The sequence below is a fragment of the Leucopleurus acutus genome (genome assembly GCF_964270905.1).
Source record: "Leucopleurus acutus genome assembly, chromosome: 4".
NCBI classification, from domain to species: domain Eukaryota; kingdom Metazoa; phylum Chordata; class Mammalia; order Artiodactyla; family Delphinidae; genus Leucopleurus; species Leucopleurus acutus.
In genome coordinates this window covers 137,361,581-137,386,565 of record NC_139146.1, presented here as the reverse complement: position 1 = coordinate 137,386,565, position 24,985 = coordinate 137,361,581, and the positions used below count along the sequence as shown (strand labels likewise).

Here is a 24,985-nt window from a genome sequence, read left to right as displayed (position 1 = left end):
GTCCTGGGAACTTGGCACATTGGGTGGAGCCGGAATGTTCCTTGGTTTGGCCCTTAATACTCTGGGGCAAAAATAGGTACCTCCAAGGGCTATGTGCCCTTGTCTTGAGGAGTAGCCCTGTGCCAGGCTGCTGGGCTATCCAGAGCAGACATCCCAGACCCCGGGAACCCCTGGGCCCTCTCCCTTCAGGCTCAGTCACAGACGGGTTTTAGAATAACATTTTGTGGTAATTCCAAAAACCTTGCACGTTCATTATAGAAAATTAGGGAAGTACATTTAGAAAAAGAATAAAATAAAACTACCTGTAGTCTCTTCACTCAGACATAGTATAACCATTGTGGGGGCATTTTCTTCCATCTTTTTGTGCAGATGAATTTTGTTTTCATCCTAAATAGACTCAGATCAATAGCTCATGCTGCTTTAGATCCCACTTAACAGCGTCATACAAACATTTCCTTATCTTTTTTTGTTTTGTTTTGTTGCGGTACGTGGGCCTCTCACTGCTGTGGCCTCTCCCATTGTGGAGCACAGGCTCCGGACGCGCAGGCTCAGCGGCCATGGCTCACGGGCCCAGCCGCTCCGCGGCATGTGGGATCCTCCCAGACCGGGGCACGAACCCGTGTCCCCTGCATCGACAGGTGGACTCTCAACCACTGCACCACCAGGGAAGCCCAACATTTCCTTATCTTTAAACGTTCATATACAGGTCCTGGTTAACAGCTATATAGTGTAGCACCATCTGGAGGGGCTGTGAGTTTCACACCTGCCCTCTCTGGACGGTGCTGGAAAGTACAGCTGTGATGGACACCAGAGAGGTGCTCTGTAAGAGCAAAGGCGTGGAGGTCCACGGTGGCACGTGGATGTGGGGGAGCAGCAAGTGGGCTGAATGTGAAACCGTGGGCATCCCTGGTTTTTCCCCTGGTCTGGGATCCTGCTGGTGGAGGCTCCGCTCAGAGGGTGTGTGAACATCCTTAAGGCTTCCCATGGGGGCTTGTTTCAGAGGTCGGGGTGGCCCCCCTGGGGGGAGAGCAGAGTGGGGCCAGCCTGAGCAAGGGTTAGAGAGCTTGGGCTGAAGTCCACATGAGATCATTCTCCACATGGCAGGAGGTGCGTGATCCTCGCAGCCCTCTCAGGGGGTGGCAGCCCCTCAGCCGAGCTCCGTGATGTTGGCATTTTGTGTTTTGATGGGATAAAAATACGCCTGGGTGCTCATGTGGAAAGAATGCCGGCCACTCTGGTTTTCTGGATCTTACACAACGACAGGTTCCAAGCCTTTGCTCTGGTCATGGGGCGGCAGTGTGGATTGACTGCCCCACTCGTAGGCATCGGAAGAGTCTTGGAGCTGGGGTGGAGCGGGACGCTGGTGCTCTCATCCTGCAGTCAGGAGTCTGGATTCGGGATTCTGGGGCCCGGCTGGAGGGAGGGACCTGCTTCCAATCACACAGCGAGATGGGGCAGGCTCTTCCCCAGCCGGGCTCCTTCCCCCAGGCCAGGCTGCCTCGGGTGTACCTTGCAAGGCAAGCAGGCAGGTATTCTGAGTGAATGAGATGTAGCCCCTGCCTTCAGGGGCCCCAGTGTCACAGGAAAGAAGACAGAAAAGAAAGCGCCAGACACCATGCGGGTCCCTCCACCGGGAGATCACCTGTGATCCTCCCTGTGACCCATCCATGGCCATGGATCATTTCGTTTGTTTTAAAATAACAAGGCCTTTGATTCAAAAAGGGTTTGGCCAACTCTCAGGGAACCTGAAAATTAATCCTCCTTTATTCATCCATTCTCACTAAGCAGAGATTTTACTTTAAACAGTATTATTTTGATGGTAATGTGACATGCCTAATACTTAGCCCAACAGGCCAGCCAGAACCTGTGTTTTCCTGAAATTCCAGGTCGGACGTGGCTCCATGTGGTTTGTCTCGGGTCAGCCGGTGACCCGCACAACTGGGCTGTCTGCTAAATCACCGGCTGACTTTCCCCGCCCACAGCTGGCCACCTGCCCAATGGGTCTGCACGTGCAGGCAGATGACGAATTTCACAAAAGTTGCCTCTTTGTTTGGTTCCGGGAAGCCTGGTGTTTGGAAATAGCACCAAGCACTGTGTTGGTTTCCAAGCAGATCCATGTGGCTTGATATGCTTTTGGTTTGCAGCCAGGGGGATGTTTTAAAATATGGGCTCAGTCCCTCTGAGGGAGGAATGTCCAGATTGAGAAATCTCCAGGGTTCTTTGGCGGACAGAGATCTGATCTCTGGGACCCATCTCTAGTAGGAATGGAGCAGACCTGGTTGTGTAGCCCCGGGGAAGTGGCGTGTGGCGCCTGGGGCCCCCTCCGACTCTTGCTGTGTCAGCAGTCTGCAGACACGTGTCAGGCAGCCACTCTGGCAGGCTCGGGGCAGTCTCAGAGCTTGGAGCTGGGCACTGGGGATGCCTGGGAACCTGGTCCCTTGTGGTCTCATGTGGTCCTCACAGTGTCCCCAAGTGTAAGACGATTGTCCCCATTTACAGTTGAGGAAACTGAGGTGCAGAGAGGGACGTGGCCTGCTCAGGCCCACAGAGCTGGTGGACACAGCCAAGCGCGACAGCTACGACGGGTTAGTCTGGGAGCCAGATTCCTCATTGCCGGGCTTTCCCTGCTCTGTGCTCATTTCCTCATCTCAGTGAAGAGGATGGATATGGCCCTGAGGCTGCGGTGAGGGTCATGGGATCCTTGGGGACCCCCCGCACAGTGCACCTGGTCCCGACTTCTTCAGGGTCTGTGTCTGATCCTGGTTCCCTGGCTGGGGAACTCCTAGAGCTCTCAGCTGCACGGTCTGGGGCTCATGGTTGCCCTTAATTGTGTCAGTGGTGGTTTTTGCTGTTTTGCTAAATGGCATTATTGACTAATGGAGCCCTTTCCCCTGTGGTAGACGCTCTGTGCTCGCCAGTCTGTTCCAGTCATCTCTTCTGACACACCAGCTTCATGGTTTCCGTCACTGCACATCTAGTGTGTGTTCACATCTGGTGTATTCAAGTTCCCTGATATTTGTTCTGTGGTTCAGGCCTGGCGTGGAGGGCTTGGGAAGTGGGCAGGTCTGACTACGTCCTGGCTCCAGGGGCTGTGTTCCCCCCTTCTCTTCCCCTCCCCATTTCGCTCCCCCTCTCCCCTCCCTTCCCTCCTCCCCTCGCCCTCCCTATCCCTCCTCTTCCCCTTCCCCTCTCCTCACACTTATTTAACTTTCACTCTGTGCCAGTGTATTCATTTCCTAGGGCTCGTATAAGAAAGTGACAGAAACTGGGTGGCTTTAAACAATAGAAATTTATTGTCTCATAGTTCTGGAGGCAGAAGTCCGCGATCAGGATGTCGGCGGGGCTGGTTGCTCCTGGGGGCTCTGAGCGAGAGTCCTTCCTCGCCTCTCCTGGCTTCGGGTGTTGCTGGCGATGCTTGGCATCCCTGGGCGTGCAGCTGCATCTGTCTGACCTCTGCCTCCTCCTTCACATGGTGCCCTCCTCTCTGTGTCTGTGTGTTTCCCTCTTCTTATAAGGATACCAGTCACTGGATTAGGGCCCATCCTAAGTCAGGATGATCTCATGTCAAGATCCGTGATTGCATCTGCAAGGACCCCTTCTTCCAAACAAGGTCTCCTTCACAGATTTTGGGTGGACGTACTTGGAGGCCAGCTTTCATCCCAGCACAGCCAGGCACTGTGCCCAGGGCTCCGTGTGGACCATCTCACTGAATCCTCACGACATTCGACATCCCCACTTCTCAGATGAGCACACCCGAGGTCCCGTGGCTCATGCCTGGTGAGGCAGGGACTCAAGGCCTTGAGACTTAGGGCCCGGCTCATGCCTGCTGTGGGACTTGCCCAGCCAGCCGGCCTTGAGTGTTTCCTCCCTCGAGTTCCTGCTCTGTAAAATGGGAGTGTCTTACGGGGGCTGTTGTGAGGTTGAATGAGATCACATAGAATGCTGGGCAGCCCCCACCCTGTTTCCCTTTTCCGTCCCCTCTCTTTACCAGAAACTAGAGGCCAGAGCAGACTGGGCTTGGCTGGCCTCATGTGTCTGACCCTCCACTTTTCTCACTGCAGAATGGCCTCCGGTGCCTGTCCTCCGAGCCCCTCTGGCCCACGGTCTCCACCGCTGCCACAACAGCCCCAGGCCCGCTCACGGCTCAATGCCACCACCTCGGTGGAGCAGGAGAAGAGTGGGACGCCCCGAGCTCCCGGACCCCAGGTTGGACCTGGACGAGATGTGAGAGACACGGCTGCCTCGGCCGTGCCCCAGTCCTCGCGTGCCAGGAGCCAAGAAAGGGTGGATGGAACAGGTAAGGGGATGGGGCCTGGGAAGCTGGACTGTCCTCCCCCGGGGGTGTTCTAGAAGCAGGGCGAGCACCCGAGTCCTGGCACGTGGTCCAGACACCCCTGCGAGGTTCCTCCTGCAGGGCACCCCCTGTGGTCGGGGGCCCACCTGCTCCACTCAGGGCCCCTCGACTCTCACCTTGCAGTGGGCTTTGCTCCTAAGTTCACAAACTTGGGCTGCAGAAGACTTCACGTTTCCTTATTTTATTTATAATCAAAAGCACCAGCTCCCACCTGCTCAGGGTCCCTACCAGGCACCGTTTGGGGGGAGGTGGCAGGAGGAAATCTTCCCCACCCCAGCTGGTCCCGCCCAGCACTCGGGGCAGCCCATGTTGTTCCCTGTCCACCGTGGCCACTGCTCAGGGGCCATTCAGTCAGGCAGCTCTGCCCAGTCTGGGGGCCCCACGTGGCCACTCCCCTTGGGGACTGGCTGCCAGCCTGGAATATGCCTGGGCCCAGGCCCAGGTCCCCGCTGCCCTCTGGACCACCAGCCTCCATCCCCAGGCCAGGCTTCCAAGCGCTTCCCCTCCCCCCCAGTCCACTTCTGGGCCTCCTCAGGTTTCGACTCTGTCCCAGGAGGTACCTCCCAGGCGAAGAGATGAGACAGTGTGAGGACCCGGGTGCGACGCGACAGCTGGTTGTGGTGCTGGCAGCCTTGCTGACACTGGGGGAGGGACACCAGGGTTTGGTCCGTCCTCTGTCCGCCTGCTGCTCACTGAGCACGGCCCTTTGCTGGCCCTGAGTGGCCATCGGCAGCACAGGTGAGTCAGGCCTGCCCCCTGTCTCCAAGGAGTCCACGGTCTCGTGGGGAGCATAGAAGTGGCCCTGGGCCTGGCGCTGGGGGGGCCCTGCTCTGTGGGAAGAGATGACGCCTGAGCAAGAGTGAGCCTGGGGAGAGGGCACAGCACGGGCAGGGCCAGCGGGAAGAAATGGCTTCGCCGGGGGTGGCCTTGGGATAGAGAGAGCCCCGGGCCTCCAGGTGACGGGGTGGCAGCGAGGAAGGATGGCTCGGATTGGTGATGCTCTCGTGTCTGGCCTGCGATTTGAGCTACACCAGGAGTGAGCGGGGGCAGGACCAGGCAACGGACTGTAACAGGAGCCTTGTGTGAGAGGCTCCTCTGTGCTTTCGGGGCTGTTGTAGGGAAAAATCCTCAAGTCTACTGTGAGTTCCAGGAAAGGGAGGATCCCTGGACCTCTGGCTGTGATATTTGGGGAAAACATAGTTGGTATCGGCGTTACTTTTTCTAATAATCCACCTAGTGCTTCTCAGTGTGTCTGTCTTATTCTCACAGCGACCAAGCCTGTGAAGTAGGGACCTTGGCTCCGATTACAGGTGCGGCGATCAGAATGGAGCCCGCTGGGGACATCGGGTCTAAAAGCTCCATGGGTGGTGAAAGCCCTGTGACTTCTTTCCATGGATCACCGCCCTCTCCTCCCTGCTCACCGAGACCATCCCACGTTCTTCAAATCCGCCTCCGCCTTCCCTGTTCCCCCACCTCCCCTTTGCCACATGGGAACCTCTGCCCAAAATATGCCATCGCCACCTCCACCTGTTGAAATCCTACCCAGCTCTCAAGGCACTGCCGCCTCTTCGACTTTCTGACCTCCTCCCACAGCAAGAAAGATATGTGCTGTCATAACCGGACTCACACACCCACGGGCCTGCACGCACACACGCACACATCCAGTGGGAACGGAAATTTCCAAAACCATACTTGTCCTTAGTGTGTGTGTTGCTGTCTGATAGCCTCCATTCTGTTGCTTTTATTTAAAAACAAATGCTGCTTGTGGGCAGTTAAATTGGTTCCGTGAGCTTCTGGGTCGAAGTCTGTAGTTTGAAAAACGCTCTGTGGTTTGGTGCCAGTGCACCCCAGCCGGGACTCTGGAGTACGTCTGTCCACATGAGCTGTTCATTTACTGAGTGTCGGGGCCATGAGGTGGTGCAGGAAGATGGTGCCGGGATGGCTGAGGTGGGACGCTTGGCTGGGCTGGTGGCCTTGAGCTGTGTGCCCTTGAGGGAGTTGGGAGGCCTCGCTGAGCCTGTCTCTGTATCTGTAAAGTGGGCGCAGTCATACCAGCCATGTGGAGTCCACGTGCTAGGACCCTGTGCTCTGAGCATGGCGCATGGGGCGAGGTGCTGAGTCAAGGCCCCTTGTCCCTTAGGTGCCTGCCCGGTGGCGCAGAGAGGGTCCGTGCCTGGAGCTCGATGTGTTTCGTGGATGTCATCAAGCCTCCTGCCCCCCGAGCCCATCTCACTTCCTATTCAGGCTTCTCCTGGGGTGTTGCCTCGCATGTCAGGGCAGCCTTCCAGTTTCATGGCCCCACTCAGTCCCTCTTGGGCGACCGGTCTCAGTGTCAGCTCCAGGCTCTGTGTGTCTGGGTGTAGGGGCTTCACGTGTGCGTCGGATTCTTCTCTCCCCCAGGAGGCTGTTGTGCTGCAAGCTGTGCGTGCGTGCGTGTGCGCCCGTGTGCGTGCGCGCCCACATGCTTCCTCGTGTCCTGCACGAGGCAGGACGCCGTGACTCTCGGCCGCCGCTGCTCCAGATGCTCTGTATGAGTTAGGGAAGTCCCCGGCTGCGCCCCGCCCTTCTCCAGCTCACCCAGCCTTGCCGTTTCGTTTTCCCCCTTGAGGTGAGCACCCCCAGCTCAGCACTGCCCCTGCCCCATGCAGGGGCCCCAGACCCGTGGTGGGGAGCGTCTGCCATGTGAACTGCAGACCTGGGGGCTTCACGTGACCCCTTACGGTAGCTCGAGAGGGAGACTCTGTTCTTGTCCCCATCTAAAGATGAGGAAACTGAGCCATCAACTTACCAAAGCAGCCAGTGCTGGGTGATGGGCACAGGGGTGATCCTAGTCTCCTGTCCCACGCTGCCCCCATGCCCAGCGGAGCTGCAGGGACCTCCGAGCTCTGGGTGAAGAGGGCCTGAGCTCTGCGGCTCCATCACGCTGGACTAGTGCCTGATTGTCCCCAGAAACACGCCCCACTGGGCTCTTCTGATCTCCATATCTCCTTCAAAGATCACTGCGTTCTCTGCTTCGTCTCCAAGGCCTCTGGGCAGGCCAGGGCCTGATCTGGAATCTCTGTCCAGCCACAAACACCCCACAGCTGCGGGGCCAGGAGACGGGGGCTGGGAACGCACTTGGTTTCAATCTGGGTGAAGCAAAACGGCCTCAGAGGACGGACCAAGTCAAGACTGCCAGTTTCAGATAAGAAGAGTCAGGAAACACATGTGGTCTCTGTTTGGCTTCTGACCCCGAGGGGAGGGCCGGGGAGCACTGAGCAAGCGCTGGGCCAGTTGGCACCCTCGGGGTCCCGGCCCGCCACAGCTGGGCCCTGCTGCGTCACTTCTCTCTGTGGCGTCACTGTCACTGAATTGGACACAGCAGGAAATGTTCACCCCAGTGTTGACCGAGGGCCTGCCTGCTCAGCGGGTACAGGAGACAGTGCGCAAGGCAGGCAGGGCCCGCCGCCACGTGCAGGGCACAAAGGGCTCCCAGGCTGATGGCTCTGGGCAGGGGTTGGACGCAGGGTCAAGAGGTCGGCCAACGGAGTGGGGTCTCAAATGGTTGGGATAAGGAGAATGGGTGTTCTGGGGGACGTTAGAGGATTTAAACCAGAGGAGCGGCATGACCTCTGTTACGTGGAGATGACCCGTGGGAGCCGAGGCCGGCAGGGAGGCCCGTGGCAGGTGGAGAGGCCCCCGGAAGCTGGGCTGACTCCAGGTCTCTGGCTGGAGCTGCCAGGTGGGTGCAGGGCGTGGGCGGGGCAGCTTCCCAGCGGGGTTCAGGGCGGGACGGCGGGATTGGGAAGGTCAGGAGACGATGTGGTGCGGGAGGGGATGCGGAGCGCTGAGTCCCTGCTGTCCTGGGGACAAGGCCACAGCCACAAACGACGCGCTCTCTCCTTGTCCGGTCAAGGTGCTGGCTATTGAAGATTTAGGGAGTTTTGTACACGCGTTATTTTATCCTGACCCTGACTGAAGCCCTGGTCTGTCTGGCTGTCAGGCCATCACTCCGATCCCCTCACTCCAGGATGACCTGTCGTGAGGACAGATGGCAGGGGCGGTGAGGCTGTCTCTGGCCTGGTGGCTTCCTGGGACCTTTGGAAACTTGGCAGCATGCCTTTCATCCCTTACCTTTAACCTCCCCTTTGCATTCCAAGTCTTGGGTGTCGCCTCTTCCAGGAAGCCCCTGCCATCAGGATTGATGATGCCTGGTACCTCCGCCGCCCCCCTGAGCCTGCACTGCTGGACTGTGATGGTCCCCGTCTGGCCCCTGGGCAGGTAGGGGGGGCGGGGGTCCTGCCTCCTTCAGCTCAGTGCCCTTGGCTCCTGGAGCTCAGACTGGCCCGGGGCCAATGCTCAGTAAACGTCTGCTGGGTGAGTGATGATGGGCGAGGTCCATGACCACTGCTTGGGCCTGTGGGAAGCTCAGACCTCCTGCCCGGGACCCCCGCCTTGGAGCTTAGCCAGGCCCTGGAAAAGACGGGGTCGCAGGGATTGTCCTGCTTGTGTGTTCATGAGAACCAGAGTCAGCATCACGAAGGCTGCTGGGACACCCCCTGGTGCAAGGTGACCCAGCCGCCCACAGCGATGAGGAGGACACGTGGGATGCCCTGGGGTTCTTATCACCTTTCCCTTCACCGCAGCCCACGTGGTGGGTGTCAGGAGAGGACCAGGGACTCTAAGGCCTAAGGCCTTAGGGAGCCTAAGGCCTTGTCCAGGGCCAGCGAGTGAGGCAGTGGAAGGGCAGCAGCTCCTAGAGACAGGAGTACGGCATCATAGTTCCTGTGTGTTTCAGATTGTGCTCTTCTCTTAAGAGCCTTTGGCGTGCGTTCAACAATTTAAACAATGTGCTCCAGCAAATCTAGATCTCAGCAGTTGTGGAGAATGGAAGCCAGCTTCTCTCTTGCTCTCAGCCGTCTCTGGGGAGCTGGCAGAGCCCTCGGGACTTCTGGGAAGGGACGCCTGAGGCTCCCCAGCCCATGGCCTTGGGGTGGGTGACGAGTGGGAGCATGACTTGCTCGCCGCCCACCTTTGTCTGTTTCTACTCAGAACCTGCTCAGATCAGGGAGGTGAGCTTGGCAGTTCAGTCTCCAGGCCAAGAGTGTGCTGTGTTCCAGGCCCTGTGCAAGGATTTGGGGAGACAGAGATGAAAGCTTGAGACCATTCCCTTGTCGGTCCCCTGTCCACCCCTCCCGTCTGTTCAGCATTTGCTGAGCTGTGTCTGACACTGGGGGATGGAGATGGGTCAGACCTGCGGGACACAGATCATCTCCGTAAAGGCTGGTGGGACCGTGAGAGACGCAGGAAGATGGAGATGGGCTGTGCTGGGGGGAGGGGACAGCATCCTGGGGACTCTCCTCCCATTTCATGACAAAATGAGCATCAGTTACTAATGCGGTGTGGTGGGTACAAGTCTCTCAAATGCGTGGGATCCGCAGGAGATAAAGAGTATAAAGGAGGGGCTGTGCTGGTCCTCTGTGGGTCCTCGCAGAGGTGAGGAGACTACCCAGGGCCATGCAGCTCTGCCATTGCCGTTTTGTGATTGATAGAAAGACTTTCAAAAATGAGCTAGAGTCGGGACACTCTCAGTTGCTGGTGGTGTTGAAACCCGATGTAAATTAACATAAGCAAAAAAAAAGAAAAAGAAAAAGAAAAACAGGGTATGGGGCTTCCCTGGTGGCGCAGTGGTTAAGGATCCGCCTGCCAATGCAGGGGACACGGGTTCGAGCCCTGGTCCGGGAAGCTCCCACATGCCGCGGAGCAACTAAGCCCGTGCACCACAACTACTGAAGCCCGAGTGCCTAGAGCCCGTGCTCTGCAACAAGAGAAACCACTTCAGTGAGAAGCCCGCGCACCGCAACAAAGAGTAGCCCCTGCTCGCCGCAACTAGAGAAAGCCCGCGCACGGCAACAAAGAACAAAAGCAGCCAAAATAAATCAATAAATAAAATAAATTTATTAAAAAAAACCAAAACAACAGGGTGCAGGGGATTTGTTACTTCCATATGTCTGCACAGTGTAGAGTATCCAGGGACTCAGATGACATGATTGGGAATCTGCCCCCAGCTCTGCTTTCCTGCATGCCCTCACTCTCAGGTGGGCTTCCCCCAGGGCAGCCCTCGGCCTCCAAGCTGGTGTCTGTCAGCTGAGATCCAGCAGAAGGAGGAGACATTGCCCAGCAGCCAGCACAGACCCCACTGTCCTGACTTGGGTCTGTGTCCCTCCCTGAACCTGCTGCTGTGGTCAGGGAGACGGATGGGCCAGTAGGCTTGCTGCAGCCATCCTGTGAGAGTGGGGGAGGGTGGGTCCCCAAAGGGGCCATCAGGTTAGGGTTAGGAAGAGGCCAGGAATGAGGGTCAAGCCCGCAGCGAACTCGTGTGTTCAGTGGCCCTCGGTATCCACACTGATGCAGCCAGCGTCTGGTGGTGGTCTTTATGTGAGGATTCCTCCTTGGCTGGAACAAGCCAGAACCCCCCGATCGGTTCGCAGCACGAGCCCAACATTTGAGTAGTTGTAGACCTACTTCTGCCGGTGCCAAATGGAAAGGAGGGTAATGAGGGAGGTGAGGTGCATGTTTCAAAGAGATTCTGTATATCGAGGAGACTTCTTGAAATGTCAGGCTGTGGACAATGTCTGCGAAAAACTAATCACGGACAGAATAACCTTTTTAGCCAACAGATCTGTGCCTGAATCTTCCATATTCTGATTTAATAAAAAGGACCTTGGACTTGTGAATTTAGTGAGTAAAGAAAAGAGCTGTGAACTCTGAGAGGTGCCTGGTGTTGGGCTGGGAAGTGTGGCCTCAGTGAGCCAGGAAGGCCCTGGGGTCAGCCGAGAGGTGGGACGTGGGGAGGGGAAAGGAACGCACACTGGGAACGCCAACTCTGGACCAGGCACTTAATACGAAGCGTCTCATTCTTCATAAACCGTCCTACTGGATGGATATTGACGATGGGATTGAAAATGACTCTCCCTTGGTCATGCGGCACTTTGACGCTAAGGGTAGAGTCAGAGGCAGGTCAGATTTCTCTACACACACACCCTCCTTCCCTGCGAGCCCACCCTTCCCATTTGTTCTCTTTAGTCTGAGCCCTTGGCCAGAAAGTTCATTCCCGCCCTTGCTGAAGGGGGTGACGGCAGCCGAAGGGAGAACTGACCTTGATGACTCAGGAAGCACCAAGGTCTGGGCCCACGGGGTGGGATGGACGTCCTGGGCCCTGAAGCCATCTCTGGGTTAGGTCCCTGGGACCTGGTCAAGGGAACCCAGGCTGAACTCCTCAGGGAGAGGTATCATCATGTTTGCAAGCTGTCCACCAAGAGGGTCGCAGTACAGGTGCCTGACCTGTGGGTCTCGTTAAGAATCCTCCTTTTGAGCCGTCCCCAGACACCCCCACCCGGCCCCCGTGTCCTCTCCAAACTAGGTGTGACCTCTGCCTTTGAACCTCCTAGGCTGCGTCGCTTTAGGCCCCTGCCCTGCCGTCTCCCCCTGGGCTCCTGGGTGCCGTAGATTGGAGCACCCTGCACACAGGGGCTGGCTCTGAGCCTGGCGGACCTGGTTCTGGGAAAGGCCTGGATGAAGGGGTAGGGAAAGCTGGTCATCTGGTGGGTGTTCCTGGGGACTGTTCGTGTTTCCCTGAATTCTGCCTTCTGTTTCCAGAAATGTCTAGAGAGCAAGAGACTGTTAATGCCAGTTAGGCACCTGCTAAGGTGGGCTGTGGCAATGGCCGAGGCGAGGTGTGGCGTCGGGCACAGGCGCCACAATCAAAGAAAGGGACTGGTAAAAAGTGATCTTTTTAAAGAAAGTTTTTGTTATGCTGCCCACTGCAGGAGAGGCTGTAGTGAGATCGCTGAAGTTACGTGATGCTTTTGTAACCTAGGATAGCTTTTTACAAAGAAAATATAGCACGAGCTGTATGATGTTTGGACCCTTGGACCTAGTAATTCACCTGAAGAACCTGTGCTGGGAGAATGACCCCCCCAATAAAAAACACACCTACAGAATGGTTTGTTGGCACTGTTTTATAAAATTAGGGAGCATGGGAATAACCTAAGGGTCCGATGGAGAGGAGAGGCCCAGAACCCTGATGGGATTTCTGAGCCACTGAAATGATGCATTTCACTGCAGAGCAACATGGGAAATTGGTTGTGATTCACTACTTTATATATATATATATATATATATATATACCAAAATGTATGTACCGTGATTATGACCTCCAAAAATCAGTCATGTGTATAGACGACAGTCTTGGAAAACATGCATTTGGTTTGTTTATTGGGGCGCTGAGCATTGGGGTACAGGTTCTCCAGCTCAGGGGCTTTTGAACTTGAGCCCTCGGATCTTTCTAGCACTCCGTTCAAGCCTGAGCTCAGCCACTGTGGCTGCAGTGAGCTGAGGGGGCGACGGTGGTTACCGGTGCCCCCCTCTGTCCCTTGTAGCTTTGTGGTCCTTGCTCCCAGGAAAGCAGCTTCCTGGCGCCTTCTCTCTGCATCTGCTGTCACGCTCTTGACCTGGGGCTGACGTCTGTTCCTGCCGTCCCCTCCCCTCCTCAGATAAGTGACAAGGACCAGCTTGGTGACAGTCCATCTGCTTGTTTTCCCGTGTTAAAGGGCCTGCGAAGGGAGATGTGGACACCCCCTTTGAAGAGGTCCTGGAGAAGGCCAAGGCTGGGGACCCCAAGGCACAGACGGAGGTGAGCACTGCTGTCCGCGGGAGACTCAGGCCGCGGCCTGCAGCGTGGTGGGTCTGGGAGAAGCTGGTGCCTGCAAGCTGGGAGCTGGGAGCTGCCTGACTGTGCCCGCCGTGTCCAGGCCCCCGTTTGTTGCGTTTCCGTGTTCATGGTGTCGTTTCTTCCCTCCGCCCTCTGGGGAGCACATACGTGTTCACCTCCTCTGTCCAGCTCCCACCTGATCTTGGGCATCACCTCCTCTGATACCATCTCTGCTTCCTGCCTGTCCTCATGCCCCACCCCCTCTCTCATCACATCAGTGGGGGAGGGGTCCTGACACCCCCCCTTGGCAGGGAGCACCGGGCGGAGAGGCAGAGGGAGGCCGAGGTTGCCCAGCTGCGGGGATCAGCTCAGGGCAGGATGTGGGAGCCCGGGCGCTGTGCGTGGAGGCCGCTGCAGCACGTGGAGTGACGGGGTACTGCTTGCAGGTGGGGAAACGCTACCTGCAGCTTGCCGGCAATGGGGATGAAGAGGTCAACAACTGCACTGCCGTCGACTGGCTGACCCTCGCCGCCAAGCAGGGCCGGCGCGAGGCCGTCAAGCTTCTCCGCCGGTGCCTGGCGGACAGAAAAGGTGGGTCAAGAGGCCTGGGGGGGATGCATGAGGCATGCCGTGCTGCTTTGCTAAATTAACAACTAAAGTAGCAGCAGGAAAACTTGCTGCTGGCAGTGCCATTGAGCAATGAGTGTGGTTTCTGTTATGCCAGTGGCTTTGTCATTTAGACATTTTTGGAGTATAACGTGTGATACTTAGGGAGTGAAGCCATTTTCATCCTCTTTAACTTGTGGTGGTGTCTACAAGGAGATACCCTCTGGGTTCTAATCCAAATTGAGGGGTAGATCCTGGAGCCAAGTTGGAGAACACGACGGGGGCCTGAGGTCAGAGCGGCACTTTCTGAACTGACTTTCCATCCAGTCTGAGCCGAGAAGCTGGGGACCATGGGCCAGTGAAGACCCGCTCAGGCTGGCACTCACCGCCAGGACGGGTCTGGGTGTTGGGAGGGGCAGTGATGCGTAGCCTGGCCACGTGTGGACACTTACTAGGTTATCCTGCCCAAGGGAAATGGCTCGTTCCTGGTGTCAGGGAAGAGTGTTTCCCGAAGGTTCAAACCTCAGAAGAAAGATAAAAGTGGGTGTCAGAAAGGGGCCTTTTTTCCCTCAGATTGTAGAAGTGTTTATTGTTATCAAAGAAAACTTGAACTATATAGAAAACATAAAGATAGAAATTACCCATCATGTTGAAACCCAGAGAGAAGTGCTCTGTAGTTTGGTATTTGTTTTCTTCTGGTTTTGCATCATAATGTTTTAAAGTAATATTTATTATATAGAATCTACTCTCTCTGGACCTTAGGCTGATGCCTTTGACAACTTGGAGTGGTCATATTTTGCTAGCCAAAATTTCTCACCAAGCCAGCTTCCCCGTTCCAGGGCAGGCAGGACGGCCTTGCACTGGCCGATCGAGTCGGTGCGGCCCGCACAGCTCACTGTTGGAGCCAGACTGTTCCCAGACGCCTTGAGGGAGCCAAGGCATGGCCGAGGACCAGAGGGCGTGTGAGGGAGGGGGCCAGGCCTCGTGCGACCCACAGCCTCCACGTTCTCACAGTTGAGTGCTTACCGATCATAAACATGGGCTCTGGTTGAAAGTTTCGGAGACGTTTCAAAGGAGAAAAAGCCCAATCCTCCATCCCTAGTCTCGCTGCCCTCTGGAAGGGCCTTGCTGACGTCCAGGTGGTTGGGGAGCAGGGGGAAAGGCAGCTGCTGACCAGCCCATGAAACCTGCTCCTGGTCTCTCCATGGGTGAGTCTTGCCTACCTGGGAAAGGGCCGTCTGTGCAGGGACACAGTTGCTCCTGGCGCCCTAGGAGGGTCGGGCGCTGTGGATGCAGGGATGCCCCGCTCTTGCACCCAGGCCACTCACTGCAGTGAGACTGACCAGGGTCTGAGACCGGCTCTGCCTCCCTGACTCGGTGGCCTTGGCAATCCAGGCCGCCCCTGTGTGCCTTGGTTTCTCCATCTGTAAGGCGGGGACAGCAGCATCCCACCAGAGGGTCCTTGTGAGGGTGAAATGGGGAGGGGGGAGCAAGCCAGGAAGATGGGGAGTCCTTGCCCAGCACCAGGCCGCCATGGCCACTTGGTGAGTGTCTGCTGAAAGGCCAGGCCGAGCCGCCCACCGGCCAGGACTTTGGCCAGACGTCCTTTTGGTCAGATGTTCGTTTCAGCCCTGGTGACAAAGGTGCCTGCAAAGCCGCTTGCAGGAATCCCTTCCCAACCCCCTCAAGCGGGCTGGCCAGGGCCAGGGCGTCGCTGACAGCTTCTGGGCAGGTGAGGTGAGGGCTCTGATGCCTCCCCTCTTTCAGGCATCACCTCCGAGAACGAGCAGGAGGTGAGGCAGCTTTCCTCCGAGACCGACCTGGAGCGGGCCGTGCGCAAGGCGGCCCTCGTCATGTACTGGAAGCTCAACCCCAAGAAGAAGAAGCAGGTGGCCGTGTCGGAGCTGCTGGAGAACGTGGGCCAGGTCAACGAGCACGGTACGCGGCCTTGCCGTGCGGCCTCCTGGGCCTTTGTGTTGGAGTCCTGGGTGCTTCCGCATGGGAGCCGAAGCGGGGGCTCCAGGGACCTTCTTGTGGGGACCTCACAGGTGTCCTGTAAAGCCGGGGAGCGTCCTTCCTGGGCATCCTCCTGTTCCCGGGGTCCCCGCCCTGAGCTGTGCCCTGAGCCCTGGCTCAGTCCGAGGTCTGGGCGCCCAGCAGGCCCTTCCCCTGGTTCTACCTAGATTTGCTCTGCGCCTTGGGGTTTCCTCCCCTCCTGCCCACAGGCAGAGCCACAGGCCTTGTCGTTCCAATGGTGTCCTGCTCTTCCTGAGGGACAGGGAGTGCGGGGAGGGTGAGAGGTGTGGGCAGGACCTAGGTCCCCGAACCCCCAAGAGTCTGTCCAGGGCGGACCTCATTGCCAGCCTCTGCAGCCCTCCCTACCTCCTTCTAACTCGGCTTTCCGCAAGGGCACGGGCAGCAGCCAGAAGGACGGGTGGGGCAGGAGAATGGGCGTCCCTGACTGGGTGTGACCTCTCCATTTCCCTGGGTTGGTGGCACGGGGGGCACCTGACTCTTGTGACTTCATTACCTTGAGGAGCCCCTGCCTCCCGCTGTTCAGAAAACGACTCTCTGCCCAGGGCTTCGCCCAGCCTTCTCCGGCCCCGAGGGGTAGATGCTGGGGGCTGGAGCTACCTGCCGACCCGTCAGAGAGGACTGCTGGGTGGGCACCTCTGCCTCTTCTCTGGGGATCTCAGGGCAGGACTCCTGTCTGACCTGCCCCTCTGGGACGAGCAGAGGTGGCCGGGTGGCAGCACCCCAAGAGGCGTGCTTGCTCCGTGTGGAGCCCGGAGACCCTGTGAGGCCTCAGCGCCACCTGCACGTGCTGCCCCTGCCCCCACCGGCCACTTCCACTCGGGGCTCCCGTGGCCTCCCTCAGTCACAGTGCCCCTCCTCTCCTGTTGTCACTGTCTGCGCTCTGGTCCAACTCCTGCCCGCCCCGCCCCTGCAGAGGTGCACCTCGGAGCCTGGCGCGGGAGAGCTGGGTGAATGCCTGCCAGGTTGGGGGTGTGGCGGTAGGGGCGGCGCTTTCTCCTCCAGGGGAGCATCACGCCAAGCGACGACGCTAGCAGCAAAGGTGTATGGGGACAGGCTAGGCTGACCGGAGGGTATGGTGTGTCCAGTGCCAAGGCCGCGCCTGTACAGGGGATGGGCTGTGCCCTGTGGGGCCTGAGTCACCCTTGGGGGCGGAAGCTGAGAGGTGACAGTCCCGAGGGGTGGCCCTTGCACTGCCCTCCGGGGCTGCGTGGAGGCACCAGGCCCTGCAGTCCCCGGGGCACACTGGCAGGTTCCCGGGGGGCTGCAGGGAATGGGGCGGTCAGCCTGCCCCGATTCTCAATCCGCTCTGTCTCCTGCAGACGGAGGGGTGCAGCCTGGCCCCGTCCCCAAGTCGCTGCAGAAGCAGAGGCGGGTGCTAGAGCGCTTGGTCAGCAGCGAATGTGAGTACGGCCGCCGGTCCTGCGCTTGCGACACCTCTTGCCGTGCTGTCTCTCCCACCACCCCGAGCGCCGTGTCTGCTCCCTCCTGCCAGTCCAGGGCTGGTCTCCAGCGTCTTGGAGGCGTGATGGATTTTCAGTCCCTCTGGGGCTGTTGATTGGGTGACAGTGTTCTGGGCTCTGGGATCTGGACCCTGCCCACTGGGAGCATGCACTCTGGAGGGACAGGGAGGGCAGCATGACAGTCCCTGAAGGACAGAGAGCTGCCGGGAGCTGCGAGCACGCCGGATGCCCGAGCCAGCGAGGGTGAGGAGGCAGCTGGCCCTCGGAGGGCACCGGGGGGTGCTCCAGGCCAAGCAGACGTCACAGGCAGAGGCCTGGGGGCACCCAGCATGGGCTGTGGGGAGGTGGGGGATAGAGGGCAGAACATGGCGGGTGGAGGTAGCGAAGGTGTGCCAGGCACACAGTAGGCCCGGCACACAGTAGGTCCTCAGAGGATACGCGTTGACTGGCGGGGTTAGGAGGGGGCTGAGCCGCAGGGCGTCAGTGCTGTGAGCAGCCAGGGCCAAGGGAGGGAAGGGGTCACAGGGGCCCTGGCGGTGACGGTGGCTGCGGAGTCAGCGTTGGAGCTGGGCTCAGGCAGCCCCTAGGCTTGAAGAGCTAGGGAGGGGGCCGCTTCGGGGGAGGGGTAGCACATCACCAAGGCGAGGAGGCCATCGGCAGGCCTGTCTGCCTCTCTCCTCCCGTCGTCCGGGCCCAGGGAGGGGTTTGCCTGGCCCAGCCAGCGTGCCCCTGCTCGCCTGGCCACGCGGGGTGACAGTGCTTGCAGTCTCGCAGACCCCATGTGTTCTCTTCTGTGCTTTAGCCAAGAGCTACATAGCGCTGGACGACTTCGTGGAGATCACCAAGAAGTACGCCAAGGGTGTCATCCCCGCCGACCTGTTCCTGCAGGACGACGACGATGACGAGCTGGCAGGCAAGAGCCCTGAGGACCTGCCCCTGCGCCTGAAGGTGAGCGTGGCTGGAGGCACCCATGGAGGGCTCTCGGCCCGGGCCGCGCCCCCCTGCACCCCCCAGCGCTCCCCGGGGAGCTGTAGGTGGGGGGCCTCGCCCAACACAGGGGCCTCAGGGACTGTGTAGCTTGTCCCTGCGGAGGCCTGTCCTGCAGGGACGTCACCGTAACTGCGTAAGGACGCGTCCTTGTGAAGGGAGGCCTTTCACGTGCGCTCAGGCTCTGAAACCAAGGGCACTGTCGGGGGCGGGCAGGTTCAGTGGGTGATGGACAAGCTGAGGCACCTTCTCATCTTTCCCTGCCAAACGCCATCGGGGGACAGGATGCCGTGCCCTGGAGGCCGCCTTTCACTTAGACTTTGTCATTTTGAAAAATTATCCGTTTATGGCACAGAGTGGAGGTCAGTTCCTCGAAGATGCCTTTTCCCTAAAGCAGAGTGCTGTGTTCAGGCGGCCAGGAGGCCCCTGCAGTGGTGCCTGTTTATCTGGATCTGCAGGGGCTCGGGGAGCAAGCCGGGTGTGGTGTGGAGAGAGTGGCAGGGAGGTGACCGAGGGCCGACCTGAAGGGGGGAGCGTGCGCTTACACCGTTGGCCAGCGAGCAGCAGTGGCGTCCGGGAGCGAGGGAGGCTTAGCGTGCCGACAGCCAGGAGTGGCTGCTCGTGTGGCCCTGGTGTCACAGCTTTTGTTTTCCTGGTCACGTGGTTGTGACTAAGGGTGCAGATGTACAGTGTGGCCACACCGCCCTTCACCAGATTTCCCCCAGTTCAGCTCACGGGCTTGAATTAGTTGTGTCTGTATCTCACTTTGCCGAGAACACCAGGATTTACAGAAGTCTGGCTATCTGGCCCCAGACAGGTCCATCACCACGACTGGCCAGGAGGGCCCCGGCCAGCACAAGGGCCTCTGAGCAGACCAAGCGTCACAGAGGTCCTGGCGTTAGTCACACAAGAATCCGTCGGGTTCTGTGCATCCCCAGCTGCCTGGGAACGTGTGTGAGCTGCCATCAGCGTGGGAGAGTGGGCTGTGTGTGTGCGAGCGGGGTCAGGGCTGGTGACAGGACGTGTGCTGACGTGTCACCCTCCCAGACGCAGCGCAGTGTAAGCACCGTGCTGGGGCCTGGAGGTGGAGGCTCAGAAAGCTGCCCTCGGGGGGTGGAGAGGCCGACTTGGAAGCAAGTTCCACAGAGATGCTGCAGCCCAGAGAGGTGGGTGTGAAGGCCACGCTCAGGACCAGCGAGCTGAGTGAGAGTCCCTGAGGGCAGGTAGGGTGTCCAGGGTGAAGGTTCTGAGACGCGGGGTTGGGATGGCCCAGGAAGCCAACCAGGGAGGCCGTGGCTTTTATTGAAGGCCCACTCGGAAACAGGCCTGGGCTAAGCGTGTTCACGAATGACATTAGTTTTCTTATTAAAGTGAGCGAGGGAAGGTGGAGCATTTGCTGTGGTTCTTCGCAAAGAGGAGGTGCTCCCCAAATGCCAGTGAGGGTCAAAGGTGAAAGGGTAGTGGGAGAAGACCCATGGGCCAGGTGGTCCTGGCCTGGACACCGTAGTTTGCATTGTTCTGGCATATTTACTAATAATGCCTGCTTTCAAAAGCATCCTGGTTTGGACAGCAAGTTATGTTACCCTCCTTACTGGTAACAAGCTCAGGGCTGTAAGATATCTGAAAGTCCTTTTTGGGAAAAAGAGATTTGAAGTATTCCGAAAAGAAATAAGGCTCTCTTTTTTTTTTTTTTTCAGTTTTTGAAGTTGTCAGAGCACTTTGATTCTTTTACAGTTTGTCTCATTAAAAGCCTTTGGAAAAAGAGAGAATGAATCATAGCGGTGTCTCCTGGAACTAAAAGCTGTCCCAGCCTTTATTAGCCCCCTGGAGGACAGAGAAAGGACGCGTGCCTGGGGAGCCCTCAGCACCCCAGTGGGAAGTGACAGATGCCTCTCTGCGAGCTGACGTGACCCCCAGGGATGTTCCAGGCTCCGAGCTGCCTCTTCTCAAGCCTTTGGTGACAGATGAAACCTTCGTAAAGATGAATTCAGGAATATTTTAAAGGCATAATGTTTTTGTATTAAATTATTGAGAATCCAGCACACGAACATTCACTCAGGTCCGAGCAGAGTCTAGTTGACCTGCTGAGTGAGCGGTGGGTTCCTTGGTCGGCTTCCCCTGTTGTAAAAGGCTGTTTGCTCGGTTTCTCACATTAGCCGAGCGACTGGTGACCACAGCCCTGGCCAGGTTGCCCTGTCCTGTCCTTTCGTGAACTGACTCCCTACTCATTTTTTTTTTTTTTTTGGCCGCGCTGTGCGACATGCAGGATCTTAGTTCCCCGACCAGGGATCGAACCTGTGCCCCTAACAGCGGAAGCGCAGAGTCCTAACCACTGGACCACCAGGGAAGTCCCCCTACTTATTTTTAAAAATTTCTCTCCTGCTCAAAGAAAAGTTCATTTTAATTTGTTTGGGCTTTCTCTACAGAAAAGGTCTCTAGTCTCACAATGTGGTGGGGCCCCAAGAAGTAGGGCTTGGGTAGAAGCTACAGGGACAGAATTGGGACGTTAAAAGGAGAGAACTCCTGCTCACGGTGGCCAGGTGCCTCGCCGTGCGCGCAGGGGCTGGCACCATTGGACATCAGGTTCCAGAAGCTTTGTGTCTTTTAAAGGTCCTCTCAACCATGTGATTGTGTGGCCTCACGGGCAAAAAGAAAAACAAAAAAAAAATAGTGTGAATGGTTTTGAGCATTAGGATAGGATTTCAGATTAGTTTTAAGGTCCCAGCTACTTGGGTACCTCCAGGCTAGCTCCCCCAAAGCTGTCCATTGCTGGCTGTGCAGAGAGAGAACGGCTGTGGGGACAGCCGCCCTGGGGGGCCTCTCATCTGTCTGGTTAGAAACGCCCCGCCCACAGGGATGAGCCGAGAGGCCGCCGCTGACGCACTCACGGGTTCTTTCCATTGCTCTTTCCATCGCTGTTGCGTGCTGTTGCGTGCTGTTGCGTTTCAGCTGGTGGGTGTGGCTTTGGGCCGAAGGGGCCCCTCCCAGAGGAAGCCGGAGCACGTTATGTTTGGAGACACTGGTTTGCTGTCTGGCAAGTGTCAGAAATCCACACCAAGGATTATGGCGTCCGACGTCCCCTAGTGCCACCTCCAGGTGGGGTGGGTGCTGTGTCTGCTTCTGGGAAGCTGGCCCCAGTGAGCTGGGGGGGCCCTTAGTTGGTTTACTGGTTTGTTCATTTTCTTGCCCATTCTAAAACAGAGAGTAAGTGGACCGTCACAAACACGTCAGGAGGAATGCAGCTCTGCGTGCATGCGCGTGTGTCTGTAGACATGCATGCACGCGCACACAGTCTTACACACTCCTGTTTCCGCTGTGAGCCCGGGTCACTCTCCTCTGGAGGACTCACTCTCCTGGCTGCTCCCGGGCGTCCTGGTCACCCTGAGTTGCCTGCCAGCCGCGGCTCTTGGGCAGATGACGGCCACACCCCAGTATTGTCACTCAGTTGTACACACCCAGGATCCCTGCCCCTCCTCGGCCCTCTGGTGGGTGGGGCAGAGCGAGTCTGTCCCCAGGGTGTGGGTGGAGGCTGTGCTGCCCACCTCACCCGGGCGCTGACAGGGCTTCTGTCATGTAGCCCCTCGGACGGGCTCTGGGCACAGCTGGGCTTTGCTGCCCCCAGGCGTGGGTGACCTCCGCGAGGACCCAGCCCCTGGTGCGGTCCTCCTTGAGGGGGACGGAGTGAGCACCGGCACTGCCCACAGCTACTTTCTTTATTCACCCCCTTCGGCTTCCCTCCCGTCTCCCCGGAACTGTGGTGGGGCTGGAGGCCTCCGGGATTCTATACAGAGAACCAGGCAGGTATGGGGGCCACCCTGGGTGGCAGAATCGCCCTCGCTTCCCTCACAGCCCCTCATTCGTCTTCTGTTGCGGAAAAGGCCGAGGGTTTCTGATGCTCTTTGCAGTGAGCACAGCCCGGGGGAGTGGGACCCAAGGCAGGGAGCGGTGCTGCCCTTGAACATGGCTGTGAGGGTTGTGCGTCTGTTCTAGCAGTCGGTGTGCAGGGGTGGGGGGCGCAGGCGGCTGGCGTCGGGCCTCCTGTCGCAGTGAAGACGTCGCATCCGCCCCATCGCAGCTGAACCCTTTCCATTCACATGGCTGCCGAACTCTCCTTCCCGGAGTCCCTGCTCCGCTCCTGGGCCGGTCAGAGCCCAGCGTAGGCCGGTAAAGCAGTGGTTCCTCTCCCCCTTGGTGGATGGGTGAGCCTCTGAGGCTCGGTGACGTCCCCTCCACAGGGGTGGCTGAGACGCAAGCAGCCCGGTGCTCTGTCATCTTTGCAAGTGTGAGGCCCGTGGGGAGGGAAGAGGGGGCCAGGTGGGCTCTGCCAGGCGCCCCAGGTCTCGCAGCGAAGACCAGCCCTCATAAGTCTGGAGACCCTGGTGGAGGGTTGGGAGTCAGGAGTGGGCGGGAGGGAGGGGCCAGGCCCTGCAGGATTGGGCGGGATCGAGGGAAGGTTCGTGAGAACACATGGAGCATCACCACCTGCAGAGGGTGTTACAGGTGGAGGGACCGTGCGGACCAAGGGCCTGGCCGTGGTTGAAATGACGGGTGAGTTCGCTTTGCCCAGAGCCGGGGGCAGTGCGGATGAGTGACAGAGAGCAGCGACACGGCAGAGAGTGGGGCTCCCACCCTGGCCACGTTCCAGTGCCCCTCCTTTGTCTGCACCCCTCCTCCCAGGTGGTCAGATACCCGCTGCACGTCATCATGGAGCTGAAAGAGTACCTGATTGATGTGGCGTCCCGGGCGGGCCTGCACTGGCTGTCCACCCTCGTGCCTACCCACCACATCAACGCCCTGGTCTTCTTCTTCATCGTCAGCAACCTCACCATCGACTTCTTCGCCTTCTTCGTGCCCCTGGTCGTCTTCTACCTGTCCTTCATCTCCATGGTCATCTGCACCCTCAAGGTTTTCCAGGACAGCAAGGCCTGGGAGAGCTTCCGTGCCCTCACCAGCCTGCTCCTGCGATTCGAGCCCAACCTGGACGTGGAGCAGGCAGAGGGGAACTTCGGCTGGAACCACCTGGAGCCCTACGTCCACTTCCTGCTGTCTGTCTTCTTCGTCATCTTCTCCTTCCCCATCGCCAGCAAGGACTGCATCCCCTGCTCGGAGCTGGCCGTCGTGTCCGTCTTCTTCACGGTCACTAGCTACATGAGCCTGAGCACCTCGGCCGAGCCCTACACCAGGAGGGCCCTGGTGACCGAGGTGGCGGCCGGCCTGCTCTCCCTTCTGCCCACCGTGCCCGTCGACTGGCGCTACCTGAAGCTCCTGGGCCAGACCTTCTTCACGGTGCCCGTCGGCCACTTCGTCGTCCTGAACGTCAGCATCCCCTGCCTGCTCTATGTGTACCTGCTGTACCTCTTCTTCCGCATGGCCCAGCTGAGAAACTTCAAGGGCGCCTACTGCTACCTGGTCCCCTACCTGGTCTGCTTCATGTGGTGCGAGCTCTCCGTGGTCATCCTGCTTGAGTCCACCGGCCTGGGGCTGGTGCGTGCGTCCATCGGCTACTTCCTCTTCCTCTTCGCTCTCCCCATCCTGGTGGCCGGCCTGGCGCTGATGGCTGCGGTGCGGTTGGCCCACTGGTTCTTGTCCCTGGAGCTCACCAAGGTTGTGGTCACCATGGTGGTCTGCAGCATCCCCCTGCTGGTCCGTTGGTGGACCAGGGCCAACTTCTCCGTGGTGGAGATGGTCAAGTCCCTGACACGGAGCTCCATCGTCAAGCTGATCCTGGTGTGGCTCACGGCCATCGTGCTCTTCTGCTGGTTCTACGTGTACCGCTCAGAGGGCATGAAGGTCTACAACTCCACGCTGACCTGGCAGCAGTACGGCTTCCTGTGCGGGCCGAGGGCCTGGAAGGAGACCAACATGGCCCGCACCCAGATCCTCTGCAGCCACCTGGAGGGCCACAGGGTCACGTGGACCGGCCGCTTCAAGTATGTCCGCGTGACGGAGATCGACAACAGCGCCGAGTCGGCCATCAACATGCTGCCGCTCTTCATCGGCGACTGGGTGCGCTGCCTCTACGGTGAGGCCTACCCGTCCTGCAGCTCGGGCAACGTCTCCACGGCTGAGGAGGAGCTCTGCCGCCTCAAGCTCCTGGCCAAGCACCCCTGCCACATCAAGAAGTTCGACCGGCACAAGTTCGAGATCACCGTGGGCATGCCCTACAGTGGCGCCAACGGCACCCGCGGCCCCGAGGAGGACGACATCACCAAGGACATCGTGCTGCGAGCCAGCAGCGAGTTCAAGGACGTGCTGCTCCACCTGCGCCAGGGCAGCGTCATCGAGTTCAGCACCGTCCTCGAGGGCCGCCTGGGCAGCAAGTGGCCCGTCTTCGAGCTCAAGGCCATCAGCTGCCTCAACTGCATGGCGCAGCTGTCACCAGCCAGGCGGCAGGTGAAGGTCGAGCGGGACTGGCGCAGCACTGTGCACGGCGCCGTGAAGTTCGCCTTCAACTTCTTCTTCTTCCCCTTCCTGTCGGTGGCCTGAGGATGCGTCCTGTTGCAGGAGTGTCGGTGCATGTGGCTGCCAGGACCTCCCCCCACGGCCTCCCGGCTGAACAGCGCAACACTAACCACTGTGCGCGTGCGTGTGTGTGTGTGTGTGTGTGTGTGTGTGTGTGTCCGCACGCATGCGCAAACGCAGGGCTTTGGAGACCACGTGTAGTCTGCTCACACCTCTGTGAACGGGCTGACTCCTTTAGCTCTGTCCACTTTGACTGCCCAGTGTGGTTGGAAATGGCATGCACAGCCTCGACCCGCAGTCCCGACCTCTCCGTGCGCAGCTGGTGTGCCAGGCTAGACCAGGATTCCTGTGCCCGAAAAACACTTTACAGATGCTGCCCTCCCTCCC

General features: G+C 58.7%; 1 protein-coding gene across 1 annotated transcript in view; it reads left to right on the top strand.

The window, feature by feature from the left end:
• WFS1 (wolframin ER transmembrane glycoprotein) overlaps positions 1-24,644 on the top strand; it is a 27,401-nt gene extending 2,757 nt beyond the window's left edge. The window contains exons 2-8 of the mRNA XM_082838611.1: positions 4,062-4,297; positions 12,946-13,028; positions 13,493-13,637; positions 15,420-15,590; positions 17,009-17,089; positions 17,952-18,097; positions 22,814-24,644. Coding sequence (XP_082694737.1) covers positions 4,063-4,297; positions 12,946-13,028; positions 13,493-13,637; positions 15,420-15,590; positions 17,009-17,089; positions 17,952-18,097; positions 22,814-24,622 — 2,670 coding nt within the window. The 5' untranslated portion in view covers position 4,062 and the 3' untranslated portion in view covers positions 24,623-24,644. The remainder of the gene's footprint in view (positions 1-4,061; positions 4,298-12,945; positions 13,029-13,492; positions 13,638-15,419; positions 15,591-17,008; positions 17,090-17,951; positions 18,098-22,813) is intronic.
• The last annotated feature ends 341 nt before the right edge of the window (positions 24,645-24,985 follow it).